This window comes from Nerophis lumbriciformis, linkage group LG05 (assembly GCF_033978685.3).
Source record: "Nerophis lumbriciformis linkage group LG05, RoL_Nlum_v2.1, whole genome shotgun sequence".
NCBI lineage: Eukaryota > Metazoa > Chordata > Actinopteri > Syngnathiformes > Syngnathidae > Nerophis > Nerophis lumbriciformis.
In genome coordinates this window covers 43871729-43898574 of record NC_084552.2, presented here as the reverse complement: position 1 = coordinate 43898574, position 26846 = coordinate 43871729, and the positions used below count along the sequence as shown (strand labels likewise).

Here is a 26846-nt window from a genome sequence, read left to right as displayed (position 1 = left end):
ATATTGTGATTGTTGTTCCAATCCAACATATTAAAAGCTCAGTTGTTGTTGTGCAGGAAAGCCAAGTGCTTTATTCGACACGGATGACAACATTATAGCATCATTGTTATTTGTTTGCACTAAGAAAATATCCTAAATAGTATAATTACAAATGAATAAATCCTTTGTAGGCTCAACAGCAAATACTGAATCTTGATATTGCTAGCAAACATTGCTGAACAACAGGGACATATACTACTAAATAATGAGACAAAATATGAACTTCATACCATAAAAACAACTGCAGAAATGAATTGTAGATGAGACTTATATTTGTAGCAGGAAATCAATTGCAAACAAGCGTATCCTTTTTCTCATTAGCGTCACGATCACAGCAGCAACCCACTCGTCAATCAAATATCATTCTCCATGCAGGAATAAGTCCAAGTTTGTCTTTCACGGATTACTGTTTAATTTGTGGAGCCCTCAGATGTAAAGACATGACGTGCCTTTAATCTTTTCCTCTCTAAATACCATACGTGTCAAGTGAAGTGAAGTGAGGCAGAGGTAACCTCTTGGTGATAAGTGGTTTAAATCTTAAAAAACATATTTTTCTTAAGAGTGTATAAATCCACTATGTCCTAGTTAAAATATTTTTTCATGATCGCTTTTATATTTGCCTCTAAACCTTTCAAAATAAGCCTAAATCTGCACGGATTCAGGTAAATAAACAATAGCCTAATGGGGCTTAGACCATCGCCTGAAACCGGTAAGTGCCTGGATGTGCTTCTAGGTCATGTGATTTCAACCCAGCTATAACCTACCAATTAGAGTAAGAGATGTCTCCCTGTTAACGCAATTGATTTGCTATACAATTATTTTTGTCTTATCATTATTACACATTTTGTCCTAGGCCAATATGGAATCCCGAAGGTGTGGTACTTCCCTTTTACTGCGTCATACTGGTGTGGGAGAACGACCTTGCCTTCCATCAAAGATGACCTGCGGAAAGACGCGAACTTGAATAATGGTACACACAGACAGACACACTCACACATACAGTGTAGTGTTTCGGGTACAGGATGTTTGAGGTAAGGTTAATTGTGTCGCACCTTCCTCCTCATCGTCACGTCAGGTGAGAAAAACACATTAATGGATGAAAGCTTCTAATTAGCATTCAGGCTATTTTTATTCCCCACTCATTTCTAGCAATAATTAGTGGTTTTTACACTTTATTTCAAAGAAAAGTGACGTTTTTTTTTTTTAAGAGATACTCAATGTGATGCAAATGTGTTTAAAAAGTGGACACTTTACGTTTGCAAAATACAATCAAAGATGAAGACCAGTGGCGCCGCGCAGGGGTTCTTAACCTTTTCAATGTCAGGACCCAACTTTTCCACTGCAAAAGGGCCCAGGACCTGCTCAAATATTAACACTGAAATAGAAATCTTGCTCTTGAATTTAATCGTATTCAATAATTCTATCCACATTACTTACAGTTTAACTGGATACACCTTATCAAATAATAGGAAATCATGTGTTTATCACAACGATTGTTATCAAGGCTTAGATACTAGGTAAATAAGTACTAATCATATATACTGCAAAAGAAAGGACATTTTGATGCAATTACGCAGTTCTAAAATAAATACATTTGAACTAAATTAATGATAAAATTGAAGTGCAAAAAAAGATACAGCTTCACCATTTGGGTCATATTTTTTGGCGCTGAAGAAACTTATCAATGACTTTAGCTCCAGAATTATTCTATTTGTTTGATATCGTGGCGAAGTTGGTAGAGTGGCCATGCCAGCAATCGGAGGGTTGCTGGTTACTGGGGTTCAATCCCCACCTTCTACCATCCTAGTCACGTCCGTTGTGTCCTTGGGCAAGACACTTCACCCCTTGCTCCTGATGGCTGCTGGTTAGCGCCTTGCATGGCAGCTCCCGCCATCAGTTTGTGAATGTGTGTGTGAATGGGTAAATGTGGAAATACTGTCAAAGCGCTTTGAGTACCTTGAAGGTAGAAAAGCGCTATACAAGTATAACCCATTTATCATTTATTACCGCCACAAGTAGTGATTAAGTACTGAGTACAGATGCGACCCAAACGGACCACTGCTGAGATATATTTTTTTGCGGCCCTCTAGAACTACTGTTTTAGAAAAAACAAAAACCAACTACAGTACAATGTTAATAATGAACGTACAACTTAATTATTGTACGTTTTTTACCTTATCTCCATACATTGTTGTAAGATTGACCTGCCCCAGGTACCATCATTGGATACTACACCACTGTATGAAAATGTTATTGTCATTGTTGTGTTATTTTCTTTTTTGTTGTTGCTGTTTTTCTGATAGAATATCTAGAAAAAGCCGACCCCACATTGAAAGCCGGGGTGTCAGTGCGCAACCTGGTGAAAATCTACAAGACTGGAAAGAAGTTGGCTGTGGACGGGCTAAGCGTGGACTTCTACGAGAACCACATCACTTCATTTCTGGGCCACAACGGTGCCGGAAAAACCACAACGATGCAAGTTGTAGTATGGATTTATTATACATCACAACCTGTACACACACAAACATCATCTTTTGAAATTAAAGTACATTTAATGAATTGCATTTGGATTGCACCTTATGTAAAAATGCAGTATGTGTGCAGGTCCATTCTCACAGGACTCTTCCCACCTACATCTGGTACGGCCCTCATCAACGGCTACGACATCCACACTGACGTAGACAGCATCCGCAAATACTTGGGAATGTGTCCTCAACACAACGTCTTATATAATGAGTAGGCCAATCCAGTCAACGGTGCTCTATACCTGCATGTCCACACTATAAATAATTAAAGACGGTAATTACAGACTAACAGTGGAAGAGCATATATACTTCTACGCCCGACTGAAGGGACGGAGCGCCGCTGAGGTGAAAGTGGAGATGGACCAGATGATCACGGACGTCGGCTTGCAGCACAAGCGCAAGGATCTCTCCAAGAACCTGTCAGGTGTGGTTAACATAAATAACTGGCAAGACAGATACATTATACCTTTATCTTGTGCATTAGCATACTGGTGGTATTGATTGTGTAGATTATTTTGCATTGTTCTATTTATTTCTATCATAAGAAGTGGCGGTTATCATTATTTACCAGTGGAGGGAGAGGTTGCATTTACCATACGACACTTCAACATTGCATGTGCTTGCACATTAGCTAGCGTACAGCTGGTACTGATTGTGTGGATTATTGTGCGTCATTCTGTTTATTTCTATCATACAAGGTGGTAGTGATAGTAAATAACGGGCAGTAAGAGCTGTCACATTAAGTACACCGTATGTCTACGTAAGTGCACTTTTGCATTAGCTACCATACTGCTGCAATTGATGTAGTGTATTATTTTTGCGTCGTTCTATTTCTTTCTCACATGCAACGTGGCTGTTATTATTAATAAATAGTGGGAGAAGAGGTTACATTTAATTTACGACACGTCAACATTGTGTAGGTGTGCTTATACTTTAGCTAGCATACTGCTGGCAATGATTGTGTGGATTATTTGTTGTCATTCTGTTTATTTTTATCATACAAGGTGGTAGTTATAGTACATTACGGGCAGTAGAAGCTATCACATTAATTATACGACACGTCTATGTAAGTGTGCTTGTGCATTAACTGGCCTCCAACTGCCATTGATTTTGTTGATTGTTTTTGTTGTGTTAATTTCTATCGCGAAATGTGGCGTTTATTGTTATTAACCAACCAGAGGGACAGTTGCATTGATTATACGGAAATATTTACCTTACGTAAGATGTCCTTGTAAATTAGATTGCTCACTGCTGGCATTGAATTTGTGGATTATTCTGCATCGTTCTGGTTATTTCTATCATGTAAGGTGGCTTGTATTATTAATAACAGACGGGAGGAGTAGTCACATTAATCATGTCATATAGTGTGCTGCTGGCAATGATTAGGTGGTTTATTTTGCAACATTCTGTTTATTTCTATCATGCAATGTGGTAAATATACCATAGTAAATAACAGGCAGGTGTAACTTTCATATTATTTATACGACACATTTTTGTAAGTGTGCTCGTGCATTAGCTGGCCTCTTGCTGCCATTGATTGTGTGGATTATTTTGGTTGTTGTGTGTATTTCTATCATGCATGGTAAGTTTATCATTGCTAACCATCCAGAGGAACAGATACATTGTTTATACATTACATCTACCTTATGTAAGGTGTCCTTGCACATTAGCTAGCAAACTGCTGCCATTGACTTTGTGGATTATTTCGTCGTTTTGGTTATTTCAATTGTGCGTGGCGATGTTTAGCATTAACAGGTGGGAAGATCGGTCACATTAATTGTAATTAATGACACGTCTACCTTGGGTAAGTGTGCCTGTAGATTTGTTAGTGTAGTGCTAGCATTGATTTTGCATATTATTTTGTGTCGTTCTGATTATTTATGTCATGCAAAGTGGTGTTTGTCATTTATAACTTGCAGGAGGAGCAAAAACAAAGCATTGTATGCTATGTGTAATCTAAATATACTGTATGTGTCCTGCTTAATTTTGAAGAGATTCCTAAAAATTAGCAATGAAATAACCCAACAAAACCTTCTTTCTGTCCTTTTTAGGTGGCATGCAGAGGAAGCTTTCCGTGGCTATAGCGTTCGTTGGCGGCTCAAAAATAGTAATTTTAGATGAACCCACAGCAGGGGTGGACCCCTATGCCCGCAGGGGGATCTGGGAGCTGCTGCTGAAGTACAAACCAGGTATGCCATCACTTCTAGCTTCAGGCTTTGAAGTCTCGACACTACCTGGAAGATCCTAGAAAAGAACATCATGGAGCAGAGGAACTCATCTCAATGTTTCTGCTATGAAAAGTCTTGGGTGTGCGATATTGGAGGGAAAAAAAGTTAAAATAGATCATTAAATTACTACTACAACTAAAAAATGTCAATTTCTAAAATAAAAAAATGACCATTGTAGTTTTTTGATGTTGTTGCTTTGTTTAACCAATCAATCAGGCCATAAAAAGGTATTCAAAAGTTAAGGCCTTATGATGTAGTTAAGAAGCTGTACATGCTGTTTATTCCTCTTATTAATATTGTTATTATAATAGGTCGCACCATCATCCTGTCCACACACCACATGGACGAGGCGGACATCTTGGGTGACCGTATCGCCATCATCTCCCACGGCAAGATGCGCTGCTGCGGCTCGTCTCTCTTCCTGAAGAAATGCTTTGGCAGTGGGTACTACCTCACACTAGTCCGCGGCGCTCCGGGCAAGATAAGTGCCCAGCGAGGCGGCACCCTTCATGGTCAGGCCAAAGAGGTACAAGTGACAGTTGAAACGTAACACCAGTTGCAATGTGCTGTTTTAAATATTAGAAAAGTTTGACTTAAGTTTGTTCATTGCAATTTTATTCTCAAAAACATATTTATGTACTGTATCAAGATCGCAAATTTTCTCCAAAAATGTGACTGTTACTGTACATTACAACTTCTTTCTCGAAAATCGTACAACTTTGTTCTTGCTATCTTCCAACCTTTTTGTCCAGATATAGTATTATTCATGTCAAATCACCACTATTTTTAGTACTAATAATAAGTAAGTAATAGTAGTCGTAGTAGTTGTAGAAATATTACCGACAACACTGGGCTTAACAATACAGGGGACGGCGTGCCAGCAATCTGAGGGTTACTGGTTCAGTCCCCACCTTCTACCATCCTCGTCACGTCCGTTGTGTCCTTGAGCAAGACACTTCACCCTTGCTCCTGATGGGCCTGGTTAGCGCCGTGCATGGCAGCTCCCGCCATCAGTGTGTGAATGTGTGTGTGTGAATGGGTGAATGTGGAAATAGTGTCAAAGCGCTTTGAGTTCCTTAAAAAAAATAAGGTAGAAAAGCGCTATACAAGTACAACCCATTTACCATTTACAGTGTTTTTCTAAAGATGGTATGTTAATTTTTGCAAGATTACACATTTGTCTTTTCCAAAAATAAAATTGCAACATACCGTAATTCTTCATCATCACCGCTTTAGTTATGTAACATTAGGCTTTCATTCTCATAAGATTACAACATTTTCTCTTTAAAATATTTGTCTTAGGTTGCGTATATTACATTTTGTTACATGTAATGTTTTTGTAGCATAGCAACTTTTTCAAACAGACTTTATTTTTGCAAACTTGAAGTTTTTAGGCAGTTTCTTTCTTCAATAAATATTTTATTTTAATTATGAATTTTTTCTATAATCAAACTTAGTTTCTTAAAACCACCCCTTTTAGTTAAAATAAACATTTCTTTACATAAGATTACAACTATTTATCTTTAAATATTTGCCTGTTGTCTTGCAAATTTTTTTTTTTTTTAAATTGTAAATCTCATAATATGGCTGCTTTGTTCTTGAAAACAGACTTTATTTTTGCAATATTACAGTTTTTAGACAGTTTTTCCTTAAAATAATATTCCTACTAAATAATGAAGCTGTCAGCCACATAAAAATCCCCCATTTTTTAACATAAATATAAGCCTTTATTGTCTTAAGATTACAACTTTTTACAATAATTGATTTAATTGATACGGCACTTTCTAGACACACAAAGCGCTTTACTCTGAGAGGCCATGTTTTTCATTTGATCCACTTATAATGGTAATGGTAACGGTAACCTACCTTTGTAGCCATCGCTTCCATGGACTAGTCTGTAGTGGTGTAACGATTACTGGTATTAATGACAAACCGCGCGAAGTGAAGGAAGTGAACCTGCGTGACTTCACACAAACCGAACGTGCAACAAGAAACATTCTAAAATCTTTACAAATTAAAACGAAAGAACATAAACATATTCAAACACTCAACAATAATTTTGCTCTAAAGAAAACATGACAATATTTAAAGTTTTTTCTGCCAAGCTAAGTATATTGTTTTTTTATCCAAAAAAAAAAACATGGTTAAAAGATTTAAATGTACTTTTTTTTTTGGAGCACATTCAAAAATGTGACAATAATAATAACAATTTAGGTCACAATACCCAAATTGTTATATTGTTAAATCCCTACTAGACTACAGAAACACGGCTTTGAAATCGTGCCACCAAACATTAATTCACATGTGTACACACCCGTGTAGGCGTCACTGGAGGCAAACTGTCTTGCCCAAGGACACAACAGCAACAGTGACTGGGATGGAGGCAGCGGGGTTTAACCTACCAACCTCCGGTTCCTGGATGAGCTGCTCTACGTCCTGAACCACTTCCACCTGTCTTTTCAAATAATTGTCTTTGTTTTCATAAAATGTCAACTTTTTTTCTCAAAACCAGAGTAAACAATAAGATTGTATTCCTATACTAAATCTTTTCTCTAAATAATCAAATGTTAATCTTATAATATTACCTTTTCTTTCTTCATAAAAATTAAATCAACAAGATTACAGCTTCATTTTAATATTATCATTTGTATTATTCGTAGTAGTAGTAGTAGTAGTAGACTACTGTATTAATGACAAAGCTGGGCTTGATATTGCAGCGTTTAACTCAAAATGCTAAGTTTTTCGTGCAAAAATGTTATAAAATTAAAACTCTTTAAAAAAACAGCCTTAGTTTTCCGAAAATTATGATATCATGTCTCAAGAATATACAACTTGTGACTTATCAACTTAATTTCTAAAGATCTAATTCACAGGAGCAGGAACACGCTTCCAAGCAATGCAGCATGGAAGGCAACATCAGAAGTCAAACAATGAACAGCTCTGAGCCTTCAGGTAGGGCCTTCATTAATATCCACTACTGTAAATATAACCAAAAATATCGGATTCCACGACATTGGTGACGTTTTTCATGTTTTATTGTTTATTGCCTTCAATCTGACCTTAATTATTTTGTCTGAAGTTTGCGATTCCACTTTTTTATTGCTTTGTTCTTGTCTGGTTTCACAACATTAGAGGTATTTTTCTATGTTTTTATATAACATCCCAAAAATATTGCAAAGTATTTTAAGCGTCGTACCATTTGGAATAAGATTTCACAACATTTGAGGCATTTTTAGATGTTTTTTTTTAGATGCCTTCAAAAATTATTGCACTGTATTTTAAGGCTCATATCTATCTTTCAATACATTGGAGATGTTTCTGCATATTTTTGATGCCTTCAAAGTATTGCACAATTTTGTATCATACAAACTTTGGCCTGTTCTGTCCAAAGAATTCCCTGACAACATTGGAGGCTTTTTCCGAGATGCCCTAAAAAGTTAATGCAAGTTAAATGCGAATAAAGACTTTTTGAACGCACCGACGGGAAATATTATTAACATGTCAGTAAGGCCAAAGGATGAAGTTTTTTTATTTTCTGAAAACCAGAGCAAAATCACCAGTAGCCATGAACCCCAACTCCTCAAACCCTCAAAAAGCATTAACTGAAGTCAGGTCTTCTTTTGGCAGATTTGACAGCGCTTGGTCAGCTGGTGCGCCGCCACGTCTCCAATGGAATGTTCTTGGAATGCATTGGCCAGGAGATTACCTACATCCTGCCCTACATTGGGGCCCACGACGGCTCATTCGCCCGACTCTTTCATGAGCTCGACCTGGCCATGGCTGACCTGGGTTTGACCAGCTATGGCATCTCCGACACCACACTGGAGGAGGTACAGAACATGATGCTCGTAAAAATGTATAGTATATGTACAATGGTACTTCAACTGACAAGCTCAATTGATTCCACGACCGAGTTTGTAACTCAAAACAAAACACTCGTATCTCAAATCAGCGCCACCCACTGAAATTAATTGAAAGCAATATAATAATTGCTGGCCCACACCCAAAAACACCACAATGTTTACATGTAACATGTATTTAAAAAAAAACAACAAAAAACCTTTAGATAAGAAATATTGTTTGGAAAAATACAATACAATAGAATGTACTGCAAACAACTACAGTAGTTTTGTGAATCAATCAATCAATCAAAGTTTATTTATATAGCCCTTAATCACAAGTGTCTCAAAAGGCTGCACAAGCCACGACATCCTCAGCTCAGATCCCATATGAAATATTGTAATAATATTTTCCAGCATCTGATTTCTGCAGGTGTCTCTTGAATACGGGATGCTTCTCCATCATGTAAGAAAAGGAATCGTTATTGTTGTTTATTTTGAACACAGATGTCTTTGAGGGATGAACCGGTCGTCAGAGCTGACACTAAGCGACATACTATGGCGATATGTATGTCTGTGTTCCTAGAGCAATGATCAATTGTCCAGTTTGTAGAGGCAGGAGACAGAAGAAACTGAAAAACCTCAGGCGCATCCATCGGCAGCTTTTTCATACTTTAATGAATAAATGTCCATTGTTAGGATGATTGGAGCCCTCATAAATTGAGATACCATTGTATAAGTGTAATTGGCCATTGTGGTTCACAGCTTATGATTTGGGTCATTTCTCGCGGACTTCTAGGGACTTGGCACAATCGACACCAACGTTGAACGATTAATTGCAAAGATTAAAATTTAAAGGGAAACTGCACTTTTTTAATGAAATGTTGCCTATCGTTCAGATGACGGATGTATTTTTTTAATGCATTCTAACTTGTAAAGAAACGTAAATAAAAGTCTGCTTACATGAAGCCAATGGGAGGTTCTCTATTCCACCCAAAAAATCCAATAAATAACCATCCAAAAAGCGCCAACAATACTCCATTTACATTTCGTGACCTGAACATGAACCAAGTATTAGTGATATTATTACAAGTGCTAAGACAGACAAACTATAGCAGCGCCGTGATCACTAGCTTGTGTAACTATGATGACATGATCGGCTGGTAAGCTGCTATCTCGCCTCAGAGCTCATGGAATTTTATTTTATATCACAATGCCTCTCATCTTGTTAGTAGAAGGATGAGGACGTACTCCGACAAGATGGTACACTTAGACAGCCAATTTAGAACCGGAAATGACGAGAATGACACGAAAAGATGCTTGGTTTCACCCCACTTTTTTCACGAGGATTATGAGTCATTCTTATAAAACAACATTCTATTGTCGACATTCTAGTGACAGCAGACATTGTACAGTAAGTGATGTTTTATTATGTTTGTTGGCTTTCATGAAGTCTGCAGTGAGTAGTAATCAGTGATTGTTGTGATGCGTTTTTTCAGTTAATGCGACCCATGCGCTTAAAATGAGCATTATAAATAATTATTAAATGTTAATATAAATATGCATGTTACTACATTACATATATATTTACAGTTTGTGTATAAAACGATGTTTGGATGTTTTTTAAGGGCTTAATAGTGTGCAACCCATTGTAAGCAGACTTTTGATCCCATTTATTTACTATTTACAATGTATAAAAAAAAAGAAAAACATGTGTTCTTGTTTCATAAGGATTGTGAGAATTCCTAAAAAAAGTGCACTTCCCTTTTAAGATTAAGCTGTCGGCAGAGCTTGGCAGCACAGTTTGCTGTTTTGCCTTAAAAATGAAGCACCTACCAGAAGGTTATGAAATTAATATCACCCCCCACTTGTGCGTCTAATTGACACAAAGTCCAAATGCATGTTCATCTTGACAGAATGCACTGAAATCACGAAGGAACAAAATATGTGAAACGCACAGGAGTCAGCAAGTTCGGTTTGCATGTGAGGATTTGAGTAATTTCCAGGGGTTGTACAAACTTCTTCCAAGGACTTTTCCCAATCGCCACCCAAATTTAAACATTTACTATCAATCAATCAATTATATAGCCTTTTAATCACGGGTGCCCCATTGGGCTTCACAAACTTACAACAACATGCCCTGATATACACCCACATTGGGGCAAGGAAAAACTCAATAAAACCCCAGATGGGGAAAAAGAGGAGGCCTTGAGAAGATGTAGTGACCCCCCCCCTCCACGGTGAGCAGCTGCAATGGATGTCAAGTGCGTACAGATATTAAATTGGTAAATAAATATTGTTAAATGTATTTATTGCTACTAGATGGATGGTTGGCGATAAAGTGTGACGATTTGGAGTCTTCGCTGCAAGGTTTAAGCAGAGGTTGACGGCAAATTCTAGTGCTTGGATCTGGAACAAAATTGGTGTTTATGAAGAAGCTCCACTCTGAAGATATCCATCCTTTAGTTCCCATAATTTGGATGTGCGCCACCAACTCGAGATGTAACTTGAAATTCCTGTAATTAGACTTCTTAAGCATTTCTTAGGTGTGAAGACCATTATACTTTTGTACACGTGATACTTCAAATTAATGTACAAAGATGAAAATAAGGATCTAAGGATTACCGGTATTAATGATAATTGATTACCATTTCAAATTAAAATGATTGTAAAACAGTGATTGACAACCGTACTTTAATAAACTCAGAGACTGGGGATACTGCTCATTTCTTGGAGAAGCTAGTCTGCTAATCGCTAGCTAGCAGCTGGCACTGCTAATTGCCTGCTGGCAACTGCTATACACGGCCTTGTCTGCATACAACAGGAAAATAACTCACTTGACTTAACATAATTAACCCACAAGCGAAGTATGCAGTTTTGCTTTATCATTAAGAAACATTTTAAAACAGGAGTCTTCAACAATTGCCAGGCCAAGGTCCCCCAAACTGATGAAAAGATGGAGTGGGGACCCCTTACTTATACTGCATATGTTGTATACAATTGTTGTTTGAAATTAAACTGGTCCTAAAGGTACCTTGTTACCCTGTGTGGAGGTGTCTTCTGCTTGCGTGTTTTGTTGTTGTGTTATAACAATTATCTTTTTAAATCCAAACTTAAACATAAACTAACTGCTAGCTGAGAAGAAGCTAAAGACAATCATGGGGAACTTGACAGTAGGGAAACTGTAAAAACACTCCAATAACAATACGGTGGCTTTTAAGAAACCAGAATGTTTTTTTCTTCCAGGGAAAGTATATTGTGTGTTTGTTGTTTATTTATTTATTTATGTATTTATTTAAAAACATGAAGCTTGGTTAAAAATATGTGGCTTCTTTGTGAGCAAATTCAACAATACCATGATAATAACTGTGATAATTTCGGTCACGATATTACATTTCCATCCCTAAATAACACTCATGTGTGCTGTTTTTCCAGATATTTTTAAAAGTGGCTGAAGATACAGGAGTAGATGCAGACATTCCATGCGGTAAGTTCTGTATTTTCATTCTTTTGTCCCAACAAGGTTCAATCAAACACATTCCATGTTGCTTCTAAAACACCCAGCTTTTACAGAGAGTAATATATACCGCCTGACTGGGCCCCTATTTATTTTTAACTCATATTTTTCACCCCAAAATTGGGTCAGGCCACAAAAAATAAAAGTTTATTCCCACAGCAACAAAGCGGGAGAGAAGTGCCAGCAAATCCAAGCGGAACAGCGTCATCCTTGCCGCCGCCGTCCATCCGGAAATGGAACAACAGCCCAAGAAGAGCGGCAAGTCTCATTCAATTTGTTTCAGAAAAGGAAAAGGGTGTGTTTAAATAATGCAACTTGGTGACTTTGGTTCCACACAGGTGATAAAGAAAAGTTTGCAAGTAAAGTTGAAGTCAAGCTTTAACGTCTTTGACAATAGTACAATTAAAAATACCTCTTAAAATTTTGATTAAATAAACATTCGACAGGAGGACAAGGCAAACGTTAATAGAATTTTCCTAAGAATTTGTAATTCAATTGCCTGTCATATGTGGAGTAAGATATCAAAAAGTGTAGTCTTAGTTAGCTTGTAATTATTATTTCTAAGCTCATATAAATACCTCTGCATGTCCCATAAATATCAAGTGAACATCATTAAAGTAAAATGAAATATATAGTGGAAAATATTCATCATGTTAATGCGAATAAAATATGGCACACAAGGTAAGTTTACCATTACAAACAATTATAAATTCTGTTTATTTTTAATATCCATTAATTGAAAAAAATAATTTTTATTAGTTAGGAAATATGTGCATTATCGACCCCAAGAGGGACAAGCGTTAGAAAATGGATGGATGGATTTAGATAATTGTTTTTCATTAATGGATTGTCCTTAAATTTAAAGGTGACCACCTAAAAAAATATAATGACAATATCCCTTAACATGTTGATTAAATCACAATTAATTTGAATATACTGGTAAATGCAGTTTCAACCATTAAATTATAAAAAAAAAAAACTTTTACTGTACTCCACAAGATATTAGTTATTTGGGCATCTGTGTAAAATATTATATATTTTTTTAAATACCTCTTAATCCGTTCTATCACAGATCAATCAATAGTTATTTATTATATTATAGTTAACCTTCAAATTTAAAGGGGACATCCTTCAAAAGATGCTGTAAAAAATATAAATGAATGTTAATGTTGCTAAATTTTAAATACAGACGGTTTCAACTTCTAAAATATGGACAATAATTGTTACATATTATTATATTAGATTTTATATTAAAGATGCACTTTAATTCTTCATTTAAAATGTAAATTGTTCATATGTTTTCATATTTTTGGATTGTATTGACAATTTACAGGGAACATTTTAAAACAGTAAAAAAAAATATGCTTAGTGTTGCACAGTGCTTAGAAATATTGTTTGAAAATAGGATTATCTTAATGGTTGCTGTAAAACTACTAGACTGGCAGTGGGAGACACATAATGACTATTTCTAAATCTAAAAAGTATATTTTTTGAAGGAGCAGCTGGCGGGCTTTCACACTAAACACCTGAGCAGCCCATTAGGCCACCATGCCTCTGGAGCGCATGATGAATAATCACCCAGTGGGGGTTAATGTCCACATCAGATTTACAGAGGAGCTGTGGCGTAGGCCGGGGCTCGGCAGTGATCACTGGACGGAAGCTGATCAGGCATCAGTTCTTGGCACTCTTCATCAAGCGCTTCCACCACGCCCGCAGGAGCCGCAAGGGACTCATTGCCCAGGTAATGGTCGCCGTCTGTCATGTCGATGAATCGGACGCCCCATACTTGAGGAATGCTAGCTAGTGCTGTAAAAGTCCTGTGTGATGCCGTGTAAGCGTGGGGTTTGTCATCTCCATGTAGCGCGACAGAAATTAAATCTTGTGGCTTAATATTATTCCCTAACTAAGAATACAAAAGCATTCTTCTGGATACTGTGCAATTACGATTATTATTTTCATTATTATTTATTACTCATTTTATTTTTTCATATTTTTTTATTATGTTTTACGATTTGCTGGATATAAATTCTACACTGCAACCATATAATTGCCTCTTTGTGGGATGAATACAAATCTATCCTATTCTAAAAGTCTATCCTATCCAACCTGTCACAGGTGTTTTTTAAATAATTTCAAATTGCTCCAAAGTAGGGTTGTACGGTATACCGGTACTAATAAAGTATAGCGGTACTAATCAATTGAAATCGGTAGTATACCACCTTTCAAAAGTATCTGCCCCGCTCTTTCATCTGAGTGCCGCTTTGCGGCGGTGACTACAGAGCTGAGAGGCGCATGATATTGAGTGTGTCAAAACGCACACACGCAGTGCATACAAGTAATAACATCTTGGAGAGGAAAAATGGCAAAAAATTACAATTCTACTGGTTAATAAAGAGAGTGCGTGAAGCGCAATATGGAGGTATTTGGGCTTCAAAACTAACAATAAAGGTGACGCTTTCAACAGGTAGGAACCGCGTTGTAAGTACTGTTTTACACCTTTCTTACTTGTCGGCTCCCAGACCGTGGTCGAGGAGAGCAGGGGAGACGTTCTCTCCAGGACCGATGTATTGTCAGGGGTAACATCTTTCACTTCACAATGGGTCTGTAAAGCTCCGCTCTTAGGCCGGAATGACGAGGCCGTTTATTAGTTACAACTTGGTCACTTTATTCATCATTTCCGCAAGGCACAACCGGACATCCACCATGCTATACACACACTCTCACTCTCACAACAGCTGCTTTAAAACACGCCTTGCCAAATGTGGCGATTAGTATTTCAACCTTTGCTTCAAACTTAGGTAAACCTTTAAATAATAAGCATTCAGATCTGCACAAGGAGTTATAAAAAGTGACAGGTAATAATGTAGTTGTTACACCTGTCCTGCTGTTCGGTCCGGTGCAGACTGTAGTCGAGGAACACAGGAAAAACGTTCTCTTCAGTGTCGATGCCATTTCAATGCCTTTTAATTTATATTTTAACCTTGTAAAATTGTTCTTTGACTTTGAGTGTTTAATGTAGTTTAAGATTTTCTGTTAAAATAAAGCCAATATTGACATTTTCCGTAGTTCCCTTTATTTGGAAAAGTATCAAAGTATCGATATACATTTTGGTACCGGTACTAAATTATTGGTATCAGGACAACCCTACTCCAAAGACATGCACCTGGGGATAGGTTGATTGGCATCACTAAATTGGTCCTAGTGTGTGAATGCGAGTGTGAATGTTGTCTGTCTATCTGTGTTGGCCCTGTGATGAGGTGGCCACTCGTCCAGGGTATACGCCGCCTTCCGTCCGAGTGCAGTTTGGATAGGCTCCATCCCCCAGACACCCCCCGTCCCCCCATCCCCCCATCCCCTGTGACCCCGAAAGAGACAAGTGGTAGAAAATGGATGGATGGATGGCATTCTAATTATGTATTTTCATTAGGTGCTTATTAAATACAACCCAGCCATAATTGCAGAGATGACAGGCTGCTGAAGCCCATGAAGTGGACGTCTTTATTATTTCTTTCCATATAATTTCATAAGTCAACATCAATAAACAGCCACATTTCTGACATGTCAACATTAATTTCTATAAAGAGCTGTTACTAAGGTACAGCCAATACTTGTTAGTATAAATGGGCACTCACTTGCCAGACAGGACATAAAACACAGGTAAAAAGGCTGTACATTTATCTGGTGTTTGTTACCTGGTGTACTGTTTTAGGTCATCAAAATCAAGTTGTAAGATAATTTTAATTTGGTTCGCTTTTTTTATTATTCAGTCCATTTTAAGGAATGGATAGCAGTGGGTCTAGGAGAGATGCCAGACCACAGCCGAGGTTCCCAAAGTGGGATACGCATACCACTGGGGGTACATAAATTCTGTGTGACTACAATGGAAACTATAATATAAACAAAAATGCAGTCAGGCCCTTCCTGTATTGCCACAAAAAAGCCATACATGTAGATACAAGTTGACAGAATTGCACAGATATGTACTGTACATGTAAAAAGAAAAAAAGTATTGGACTTTACTTTTAAATATCAGTTTTGACAAGAAAATGTGACTTTGAATTGAGCATCATTGATTTCCATTATAAGGAATGAATAATGGGGGTTGTAGGACAGAACCCTGGAGCACATTCTTGGTTACAATTATGCAATATAGAGTGTGTGCTCAAAGACCATTTGACTCAAAGTGTGTCAGGTTTTGATTAAAACACTCATTATCAGTAGATAATTGTGTTTTTGAGCTAATCTCTCTGAATAGAACGAGCCAAAACGCAAAAATGATGATTAATGATTTGGATGAAAGTAATCGAAATTGCATAGCTTTGCAGATGTGCTGATGTCAACAAAACTTTTAAAGTCATTTGTGAAAATCATTTTTTGGCATGAAAATTTAGCTTGCGTTGATTTGTATCTAAAAGCTGTGGTTCTACGACACAACACCGGGGCACACCCTTGGTTATAATATATTGGTAACACAATTTGGCTTCTATTGTTTGTTTTTCCTTGTATTTTGTGTTGAAAATTTCACATTATCAGCAAATAGTGTTTTTTGAGGTAATCTCTCAGGAGAAAATGACACAAACAATGGTGATGAATGAGGATGATAGTCATAAGATTGTATTCATTTTTTTAAAATCTAGTCCCAACGTTGTCCTTTAAATAAATCTCCAACAATTTAGCAATAAGCTCATGCATTGTTCATGGCAAAGCGCTTTGGCTTCACACGAGGGCCTAATGACTTTGTTTTTTTTGCCACTCTCTCAATGGGAGAAGCACCAGCTGTCACCTGCAATTACCGTCAAAAAATAGAACAAGGCCGAGAGAAAGCGTTTCGTCCATTAAGCTTTGCTCCGCTTGCTCTTTATCTTCTTTCTGCTGCTGCTTTCTCGGCAGTGCAACAGTGAGGATTTTCAACGGCCGGCCTCTTGAATTTGCAAAGGCCAATTAATCAAGCCTGGGCCGATGACGGCGTACAAGTGATTAAACATTAAATATATCTGACCTTTAAGCCGCCTCTTGACGATTAAATGAAAAAACTAATTATACGCCAGAGAATTGGATGACAGTGAAAAACAAGAAAAAGAATACAAAAGAATGCAAGAAACCAATTATTGATGTATAGTTTTCAGTCCAATTCAAAATGTTCTTGACAAATATGAGGTTTTACATGATTATTGGAACTGTGGTTGGTTTAGGTGGTGTTGCCCGCCATTTTTGTGTGCCTCTCCCTCATCTTCTCGCTCATCGTCCCACCGTTTTACGAATATCCCAGCCTGGAACTACAGCCCTGGATGTACGGATTGCCCCAAAGCAACTTTTTCAGGTAACCCGCTCCATGCTGTGACATTTTTGTGTTTTCCTAGATGTTGTTTATATTATTCATATTTTATGCATTTTGTAAATATTATTATAATATTCCATACCTAAACAAAATTTTGTTTTGGAAAAAAAGGACATTTTATTGACTGCACAGCATGGAGGCTGTCAGAAACGAGGAGTTGTAAAACATGTCTTAATCAGGTAATAGTCTAGACACTGTCCTGTATTTCCCATAAGCCATGAGTGTCAATCACTGTGATTCCAACGATAATTCCTTCTGTTTTTATGGACGCCTTCAGGTATTATTGTGTCTCCTGACGTCCTTTTGAGAGGCAACTACACTGACCTCAGTTTTAACATAATTGACCTAACATGCTTTTTACATGTTATATATATATTTATATATATATACATATATATATATATATATATATATATATATATATATACACACACATATATATATATATATGTATGTATAATCATAGCTCAACAAAAGCAAGTAATCGCTGGGATCTCTAATTAGGTTAAAAAAATTTACAACATCCGTGGCTGTAGCCAATTTATTTATTTCAAAATAATGATGGTTGTAACTGCATTTGAAATATCACGAGCCTTAAACATCCAGCAGCTTTATCGGCTGTCAGTGTTAAGAATATTAGGTATCAACATTACTTTTTCTATGTGCGAGTAATCTAATTAATTACTTTCACGTACGTAACAATGCCCTTACCGATATGTGTGATGTAACTCATTATTTGTGAAAGCACCAGCCACGACGCCACTGCTAATGAACTTAATATCAAATAGGAAAAGGGAACATCAAACCTTAAACTTAACACACAACATGTAAGTTTACACACACACACACACACACACATACACAATTGCTATGATCATGGGGGTATAATTAACAACAATAAAATGAAGGTATGACAATGTAATCCTACAATACCCATTTTATGGACAAGGAGAGACACAGCCACCGAAGCACTTTCAATTGCTATATTAACTAGCGCAAACAACATATAATGAGCACATTCAACAGGAGCTGCTGTCGGCAACATCTCATACCGCCATTTAAAGACACACACTTACGCACTCTGATCTCATAAAACATTTGACGGTTTTTAAAAATGCAATAATTACTTTCCCTAGTATTTCCTTTTTTTTTTTTTTTTTCAGGAGTAACAATATAAATTGCTTTTTCAAAGTAATTTTCTTTCCACACTCTGCATGCGATTTACACATTACACTCACGCGTTTTATCCTTGCCGTACTGTACTACAGTGAACTCATCAATGTTATTAATGCTGACAGTATATCCCTCAACGCTAATACGACTTTGGCTCTGTTGCTGGAGTGTTTAAGTGAGCTTGTTTATAATAATATATAACATAACGTATATTATAATATATAATCAGTAATCCAACACACTGACTTAAATAGCGTTTTATTTGAATAAAGACAATACAATTCAACATAATTCCAAAACAATTATTGCAAATGATGTGCTGTGCAAAGAGTTTATAGCTAATGCTAATGTCCAACTCGTCTCCCAAGATGGGCTTTTAAATGAATAACATTTAAAAGCCCCAAAAAAGGGGGGGGTGAGATCCGCCTGGAGTTCCTTGAGGCTCTGGATGCTGTGGGGCTGTCGTGGTTGACAAGATTCCGCAGCATTGCGTGGACATCAGGGGCGTTGCCTCTGACTTGGCAGACTGGGGTGGCGGTTCCTCTATTTAAAAAGGGGAACCGGAGGGTGTGTTCCAACTATCGTGGGATCACACTCCTCTGCCTTCCCAATAAGGTCTATTCAGGTTTACTGGAGAGGAGTTTGCCCAACCAGTCCACTTGTTTTATTTGGACTTGGAGAAGACATTCGACCGTGTACCTCGGGCAGTCCTGTGGAGAGTACTTAGAGAGTATGGGGTATCGGACCGCCTGATTGTGGCGGTCTGCTCCCTGTATGATCAGTGTCAGAGCTTGGTCCACATTGCCAGCAGTAAATCGGACCTGTTTCCAGTGAGAGTTGGACTCTGCTTCTTGTCACCGATTCTGTTTACAACTTTTTTGGACAGAATTTGTAGGCGCAGTCAGGGCATTGAGGGTATCCGGTTTGGTGGCTGTAGGATTAGCTCTCTGCTTTTTGCGGATGATGTGGTCCTGCTGGCTTCATCTGGCCAGTATCTTCAGATCTCGCTGGATCGGTTCGCAGCTGAGTGTGAAGCAACTGGGATGAAAATTAGCACTTCAAGTCTGAGTCCAGAGTTCTAGCCGGGAAAAGGGTTGAGTGGAGTGATAGGAAATCATACCCCAAGTGGAGGGGGTTAAGTACCTCAGGGTCTTGTTCACGAATGAGGGAAGATTGGATTGTGAGATTGACAGGCGGATCGGTGCGGCGGCTGCAGTGATGCGGACGATGTATCGGTTCGTTATGGTGGAAAAAGGAGCTCAGCCGGAAGGCAAAGCTCTCAATCTACCCGTCGATCTACATCCCTATCCTCACCTATGGTCATGAACTTTGAGTTATGACCGAAAGGACAAGATCGCGGGTATAAGCATCCAAAATGAGTTCCCTTCGTCGGGTGGCGGGGCTCTCCCTTAGAGATAGGGTGAGAAGCTCTGTCATTCGGGAGGAGCTCAGAGTAAAGCCGCTGCTCGAGAGGAGCCAGATGAAGTGGTTTGGGCTTCTGGTCAGAATGCCCCCCGAACGCCTCCTTCGGGAGATGTTTAGGTTGCATCCGAACTGTAGGAGACCACGGGGAAAACCCAAGACATGGTTGAGAGAATATGCCTCCAAGCTGGCCTGGGAACGCATCAAGATCCCCCAGGAAGAGCTGGAAAAAGTAGCTGGGAGAGGGAAGTCTGGGCTTCTCTGCTTAGGCTGCTGCCCCCGCGCCCCGACTTTAGGTAAGCTGAGGACGATGTTACAGAATAACTTTTTTTTATTAAAACTTCCTATACAACAACCTCTAAGCCCTATTATCTTTGCGCTTCACCTAATTGAAAGTGCTGGCTATATTTCCAGCATTCATGGCATGGTTTACACAGCGATAAAGTTACACTAGTCCACCTCCATGACCAGGTTTTTCTTTTTGGCAAACATGACCTCGACTTCGGCCAATGATAATTCCATAATATTGTCTTTTCACTCGAGCACCCTTGAAGCGTCCCCTCTTAAACTAAAAAGACACCAAATGATCCGCTTGAGCTCCTACTGATGAGTGATCATGATCATCAGCTAGCTTTTTGTCTAATATCTCAGCTGCTAACCAGGATTCATTAGTTCCACCAATTTCGTGTATATGCACGTTTCTCTGTTTTTATGATCTGGAAACACGAGCGGCAAGCCAGCCGTTGTTAATGGCAGGACAGATGGCTGCACATCATCCTTTTTTTACTATTTTGGATTACACGGCCGTACGACCTTCATGAAGACTCCTCTTGATGAAAAGACGAGCGCTATCATGTTGTTGGGCAAAAGATGTCCATCTTGGTCTTTGCATTGACTTTACGCTTTAAACGTTTGCAGTAATGACACTGCAGGAAACGCTGAGCCGTCTCAGGTGCTGGAATCACTGGTGAACCAACCTGGCTTTGGTACCCGATGCATGGAAGGAGACCCCATTCCGTAAGTACGAGTTTTAATGCTACTATTAATAAGAATAACAAATAAGTTAGTATATTTGTACTACATTGGTTATTGTTAGATAGAATATCATGCATCACATTATGGATATTTTGCCCCTACCCCATTATTTATACTTTATTTAAGAGATAGTGCTAACTTATGTGGCAAAATCAATATATTCTCTTTTATCAATATCAATATTCCATTATAAGACATAATACAGTACATCACAATATTGATATTTTTCCCCAGTATCATACTACCTTATGATACCATATGAGATAATACATTACATTGTGATATTGCTATTTTGTGCCAGTCGGTTAACAGCTACCATACCTTGAAAAGGGTTACAAGTATGATCATGACCATAGAACTGAATACTAATCAAAAACGGATTGTGTTTAACCTTTTCACGTTCCACTTGTTTCTGCTGTCTTGGGTTGTCGAACGAGGCACCAAAAAACAATTTTGTTGTCCGCTTGCCGCTAGGACATTTATCTATTTATTTTTCCAGACAAAATGTCCTTTAAATGTCAACAACCTTAAATCAGAGCTTGTGTTGATTTATGGTGCTTTACATCAACTACAGTATGTGTAATATGTTCAGTATATAATTAAGGTGCGAGTGCAATGGCTGTGCAAGTATGTCAAGCTAGCAACATAATGAGAATTTTACGACTTTCTGTATGGTGGAGTCACTCACTGGTGCAGGTGTTTTCAAACTTATTTCTCAAATATCTATATTTACTTTACATTAGAGGTCGGATGTCTGCAACAATTTGTTGTACTATAACATGAGCTTTTCCACAGTAACCTTTTTTTTAATATAATTACATATTAAAACAACATTACAAATAAACAAAACAAGCGGTGAATTAAAATCTAAATCCACATTTACCTGCAGAAAGCTACCTTGTTCGTCCCTTGGCTCTGATTGGCTAGTTCCATCTGTGGATCAATCAGTGGCCGACATCTTCCTCCATGGCAACTGGAGCATGTCCAACCCATCCCCCTCCTGTCAATGCAGCTCTTCTCAACGGACCACCATGCTGCCTGACTGCCTCCCAGGTGCTGGGGGACTGCCGCCTCCTCAGGTACTTTTTTATAATTCCTACACAAGCACATGTACTTATCTGGAAGTGCCGAGTCAGCAATACAGTATTTAGATTTGCAAACGGGGGGATTTGCATTTTGTTGTGTCCGTGATGTTGTCAATTCATAAAGGATTATTCGACGGTGCAGTTTCCAAACATATCAAACTATCGTGTGCTCCAGACATCATTTTACACGACAAAACAGATGAAAACTTGGAAAAGCATGGAGGTCTACAACTTCTTTGTGTGAGGCTCGGTCAAGGAATTTGGTATTAAAACTCTGCCAGATACATTTTGCATTGTTTTTGATCGGGTAAGGTTGCATTTCATGATTTAACTTTGTGTCTTCACTTATGTTTGTTGCGTGGCCTTGCTGTTGCATGCATGTTTTTCCCCCGTTTTTATAAAAAAAAAGTTAAGTTAAGTTAAAGTACCAATGATTGTCTCACACACACACACGAGGTGTGGCGAAATTATTCTCTGCATTTGACCCATCACCCTTGATCACCCCCTGGGAGGTGAGGGGAGCAGTGAGCATATAGATGTCAACGTTGTGTATGTGCTTCATTTATGATTGCTGCCTTTGGTACGAACTTAACTCTTTTAGGTTTTGTTCATAATTGATTTATTTTATTTGGACTCACCAAGTTGGTGCTTAACAGAACACTCGAAGCAAAAATGTGTCTTAAGAAATACAACTTATATCAAAATAATACTTAAATGGGAAATAATAACTGTTAAAAGTATATCAAACAACATTTAACAAAGTGATCACTGCAAACGTGTGCACTCTTTGACTCTGCTCCCTTAGACTGCAGTGCGTGGTACTTTAAAACAAAATCTTGCACTCTTCCGCCATTCTTGATGACCTCTCAAGGAACTCTGAAACGTGTATCCTTTTTGCAATTTAAACAGTTCGTACATCCAAAAACAACGCCATCATGAGGCATTTTTCTTTGAGAAAGGTTAAATCGTGCCTAGTACCCATTGAGAACAGACGCTGGCTTGACCACCACGCATATTTAATGAGCCGGACGTGAAGTCATTTGGAATTCAAGCAATAGAGAATCATTGACTAGTGTTTTTGTAGTAGTTCTGATCCTTTTTGTTTGTCCTTGAAAAACTCCATAAAGATGAGATTAAATAAAAAAACATGGACACAGGACACAACAGGAGGTACGGTGTGGGAATTATGGTGTCCATGGAAACACCAGGCAATGCTAAGCCTTATTATCAATTCTCAGGTATTGACTTTTGGTGTTATTTAACCTTCATAGATGAATAGTCGTGTGCAGGAATTGATAAAGCCACCACGTCCGCTGTAGTACGATTGATGTCTTTAACGTTTGAACAAGTGAGAGTCGCATCGCTGTATACGTTGTTTGCAAATTACACAGCAGAGACTGAGAAGAGAGCTTGTTTTTGTGTAAAGTCTACAATAGAACGACCCAGGTCAAACTCCCATAGAAAATAATGGAACAAAAGTAATTTTATCAGTAGGATTCATTGTTATTAGTGAACCTTGACTTGTGTTCTTAACTTCAACCTTTCACCTGAAAAACATGTCCCAAGTGGTTAATATCAAACGTTTGTGTGGATCTGATAGTTAAATAACTGGAGGAGTTTTAAAGGGGTCATATTATGCCAAACCCACTTTTGTTGACTGTTGGGATTCCATAAGTGCAGAACATTTGTATTTAAACCATGGAGACGTTGTAGAGATATTTGTAAAACAATGTCGCTTTGTTCTAAACCAGGGGTGGCAAACAAATTTTAGCTCCAGGGCCGCATGAAGGAAAATCTATTCCCACGTGGGCCAGACTGGTAAAATCATGGCATAATAACTTCAAAATAAAGACAACTTCATATTCTTTTCTTTGTCTCACTTTGGCCAAAAATAGAACAAGTACATTCTGAAAATGTACATACTACAAATAATGCTCTTGGCAAAACACTTGACGTAAGTTGAAAACTCTGAGGAAAAAATTGGTGCAGTTTCAAAAACACCATGAAGAACACAATGCACTTAGACTTTGTCTCAGTGTTTTTACAAAGCCATTAAACTTTAAGCACTTCCTGTTTAGCATTCTAACGTTAGCAGTTTACTAAAAATGTTTGGAAAAGCAACCGATCGTTTCCACAAACCGCCGCATTGGTGAAATCCGGATACTGCCACAACACATTCATTTATCATCATTCAAATATTACAATTACAATTAAACATGGTGTCAGTTATCAAAACGACAACATAGCTTTGTGATGTGGCTTTTGTGAACAGAGCCTGCCGGGACTTGAGACCTCGTTTTAATTCTTCCACCTTCTGTAGCCTTTGTTCCGTGTCCATATTCTTGTCTTTGTGTTTCTTAGACGTTTTGTAGTGCCTTCTTAGATTATATTCTTTCATTACAGCCACACTTTCTCCACACAGAAGACACACAGGTTTGCCTTTTACCTCCGTGAACATGAACTTGCTGGAATATAAAGACAATATAACATACATCCGTAAAATGTGAATGCTAATGCAAAAGTGCAATATATTTATCTGTACAGTAAATCTATTTTTCATATCTGCACCTTATTGCTCTTTTATACTGCACTACAACGAGCTAATGCAACAAAATTTCGTCCTTATCTTTACTGTAAAGTTCAAATTTGAATGACAATAAAGGAAGTCTAAGTCTAAGTCTATGAACTCTGCTTCCCACCTGGCCCGAAACCCCCTGTTCTCACAGTCCACCTTCCGTTTAGCCATTATTGGTGAGGGGGGTTGCTGAAAGTTGACATCTGCCCTGAATGCTGATGAATAATGAAGCCGAGGCCCACTTGCAGCACTGCAGTGAGTTCACGGGCTACCGTTGCATTGTGGGGAATGGAGAATTGGTGCGTGCAAAACAACAGCAGCAGGCGGCTGTGGCCTGCGGGCCCGTTCTAATACTAATCAAATATCATCCAGGGGGCCATAGATAATTCATTCACGGGCCAGATCAGGCCTGCGGGCCTGGACTTTGACACTTAGGTTCTAAACGAACCATTTAAGACTTGCCATGATTTGTGATGTATGCATAGTAAATATTTTCCAGTTGATGCTTGCACTCGTCCGCCTTTTTTTTTTCATGTAGCATATTTGTAGTAGCAATGAAAATATAACCTAACCTAAAATGCTCTTTCATTGGTTGTTTTACCTGGCACTGGCCACTACACCAAGTAAAAAGTTGTCAACTCCCTGAAAATAAAAAGGGACACCTAACAACAGTCCTGGTCGACAGGATTTTTGTTTGCATTTTGTATTTGTGTGAAAGGAGTTTTATTTTATCCACAAAGTTTGAATGTAGTCAAATGGATTCTTCTTGTTTGTTGAATATGTTTCAGAGTTGCATCCATTCAACCTTGACCTGATGACTGACAATCTACACACACATATGTTTATACTATTTGTATCAAGTAGAATTGAATTTGATGTGCAGGTTTTGGAGTAATACAAATACATGGGAAACAAATTGTTTATATATAATTTTTTTGTGAAAAATTAAGACACTAAAATATATTTTTTTCTTAAATTAGAGACATTTCCCGCTTAACTTAACAGAATGAAAACAAACATAATTATTTAACAGAAGTGTGTCCTGCTTAACTTAAAACTTTATATATTCTGTGTGCAGCTTTTACCAGAGATCTTTCATCAGTATAACTTTGACTGAAACAGAGGAGAAGTTAGAAATATTAATTTTATTGATATGACTGGCAATATTTGAATTGTGCTTTATATATGAATTAAATCTCCATTTAATCAGTTGGCTTATTGTTTTCATGCTATATTATGTTAATTTGTCATTGAATAGAAGCATAATGTGTAACTAATGGTTGAAGCAAAAATTATTTTTGATCCTTCGGTGATTACCTTTTGGAGACCACCCGAGTGTCACTACAACATCAGAGGGTTGGTTTTAAACTGGATTAGAAGTTATTTAACCAACAGGAAACAATATGTGAAGCTAGGTGAACACACATCTACAACGCTAAATATATCCTGTGGTGTACCCCAGGGATAAATAATAGGACCAAAATTGTTCAATCCTTATATAAATGACATTTGTATAGTTGCAAAAGATTTAAAGTTAGTATTATTCGCAGATGATACAACAGTGTTTTGTTCAAGAGAGAACACACAGAAGCTAACACAAATAATAACAGAAGAAATTAACAAATTAAAAAGATGGTTTGACAAAAACAGACTATCTTTAAATCTCAGTAAGACTAAAATAATGCTATTTGGTAACAGTAGAAGGGAAAGTCAAACAAATACAAATTGACGGAATAGAAATTGAAAGAGTAAATTCAACCAAATTTCTAGGTATAATGATTGATGATAAAACCTGGGAAAAAAATAATATTAAGACCTTCAAATCTGAAGTACGAGTCAACTTGGTTTGTCACAAATTGATTCTTAACGCGCGGTGGAAGCTGGATTCGTTCAAGGAACCCTCAAGTCTCTGAATGACCGCTCACCATCTGAGCTTTGCCGCTCCGTATTGCAGCAGAAATAGCCAACTATGCACAAACCCTGTCCATGGTGGCGGTGTTTTTTGTGTGTGTGCAAATTCCACTTGGGTAGTGTCTGTTCCACTTTATGAAGAATCACTCTTCTAATTAG

General features: G+C 37.9%; 1 protein-coding gene across 1 annotated transcript in view; it reads left to right on the top strand.

The window, feature by feature from the left end:
* Positions 1 to 26846, top strand: part of LOC133605614 (phospholipid-transporting ATPase ABCA1-like) — a 212824-nt gene that overhangs the window by 137011 nt on the left and 48967 nt on the right. Inside the window, exons 19-32 of the mRNA XM_061958842.2 lie at positions 893 to 1009; positions 2343 to 2514; positions 2644 to 2775; positions 2849 to 2988; positions 4616 to 4753; positions 5104 to 5318; positions 7666 to 7744; positions 8420 to 8622; positions 12067 to 12118; positions 12308 to 12406; positions 13753 to 13889; positions 17341 to 17468; positions 21000 to 21098; positions 22006 to 22195. Coding sequence (XP_061814826.2) covers positions 893 to 1009; positions 2343 to 2514; positions 2644 to 2775; positions 2849 to 2988; positions 4616 to 4753; positions 5104 to 5318; positions 7666 to 7744; positions 8420 to 8622; positions 12067 to 12118; positions 12308 to 12406; positions 13753 to 13889; positions 17341 to 17468; positions 21000 to 21098; positions 22006 to 22195 — 1901 coding nt within the window. The remainder of the gene's footprint in view (positions 1 to 892; positions 1010 to 2342; positions 2515 to 2643; positions 2776 to 2848; positions 2989 to 4615; positions 4754 to 5103; positions 5319 to 7665; positions 7745 to 8419; positions 8623 to 12066; positions 12119 to 12307; positions 12407 to 13752; positions 13890 to 17340; positions 17469 to 20999; positions 21099 to 22005; positions 22196 to 26846) is intronic.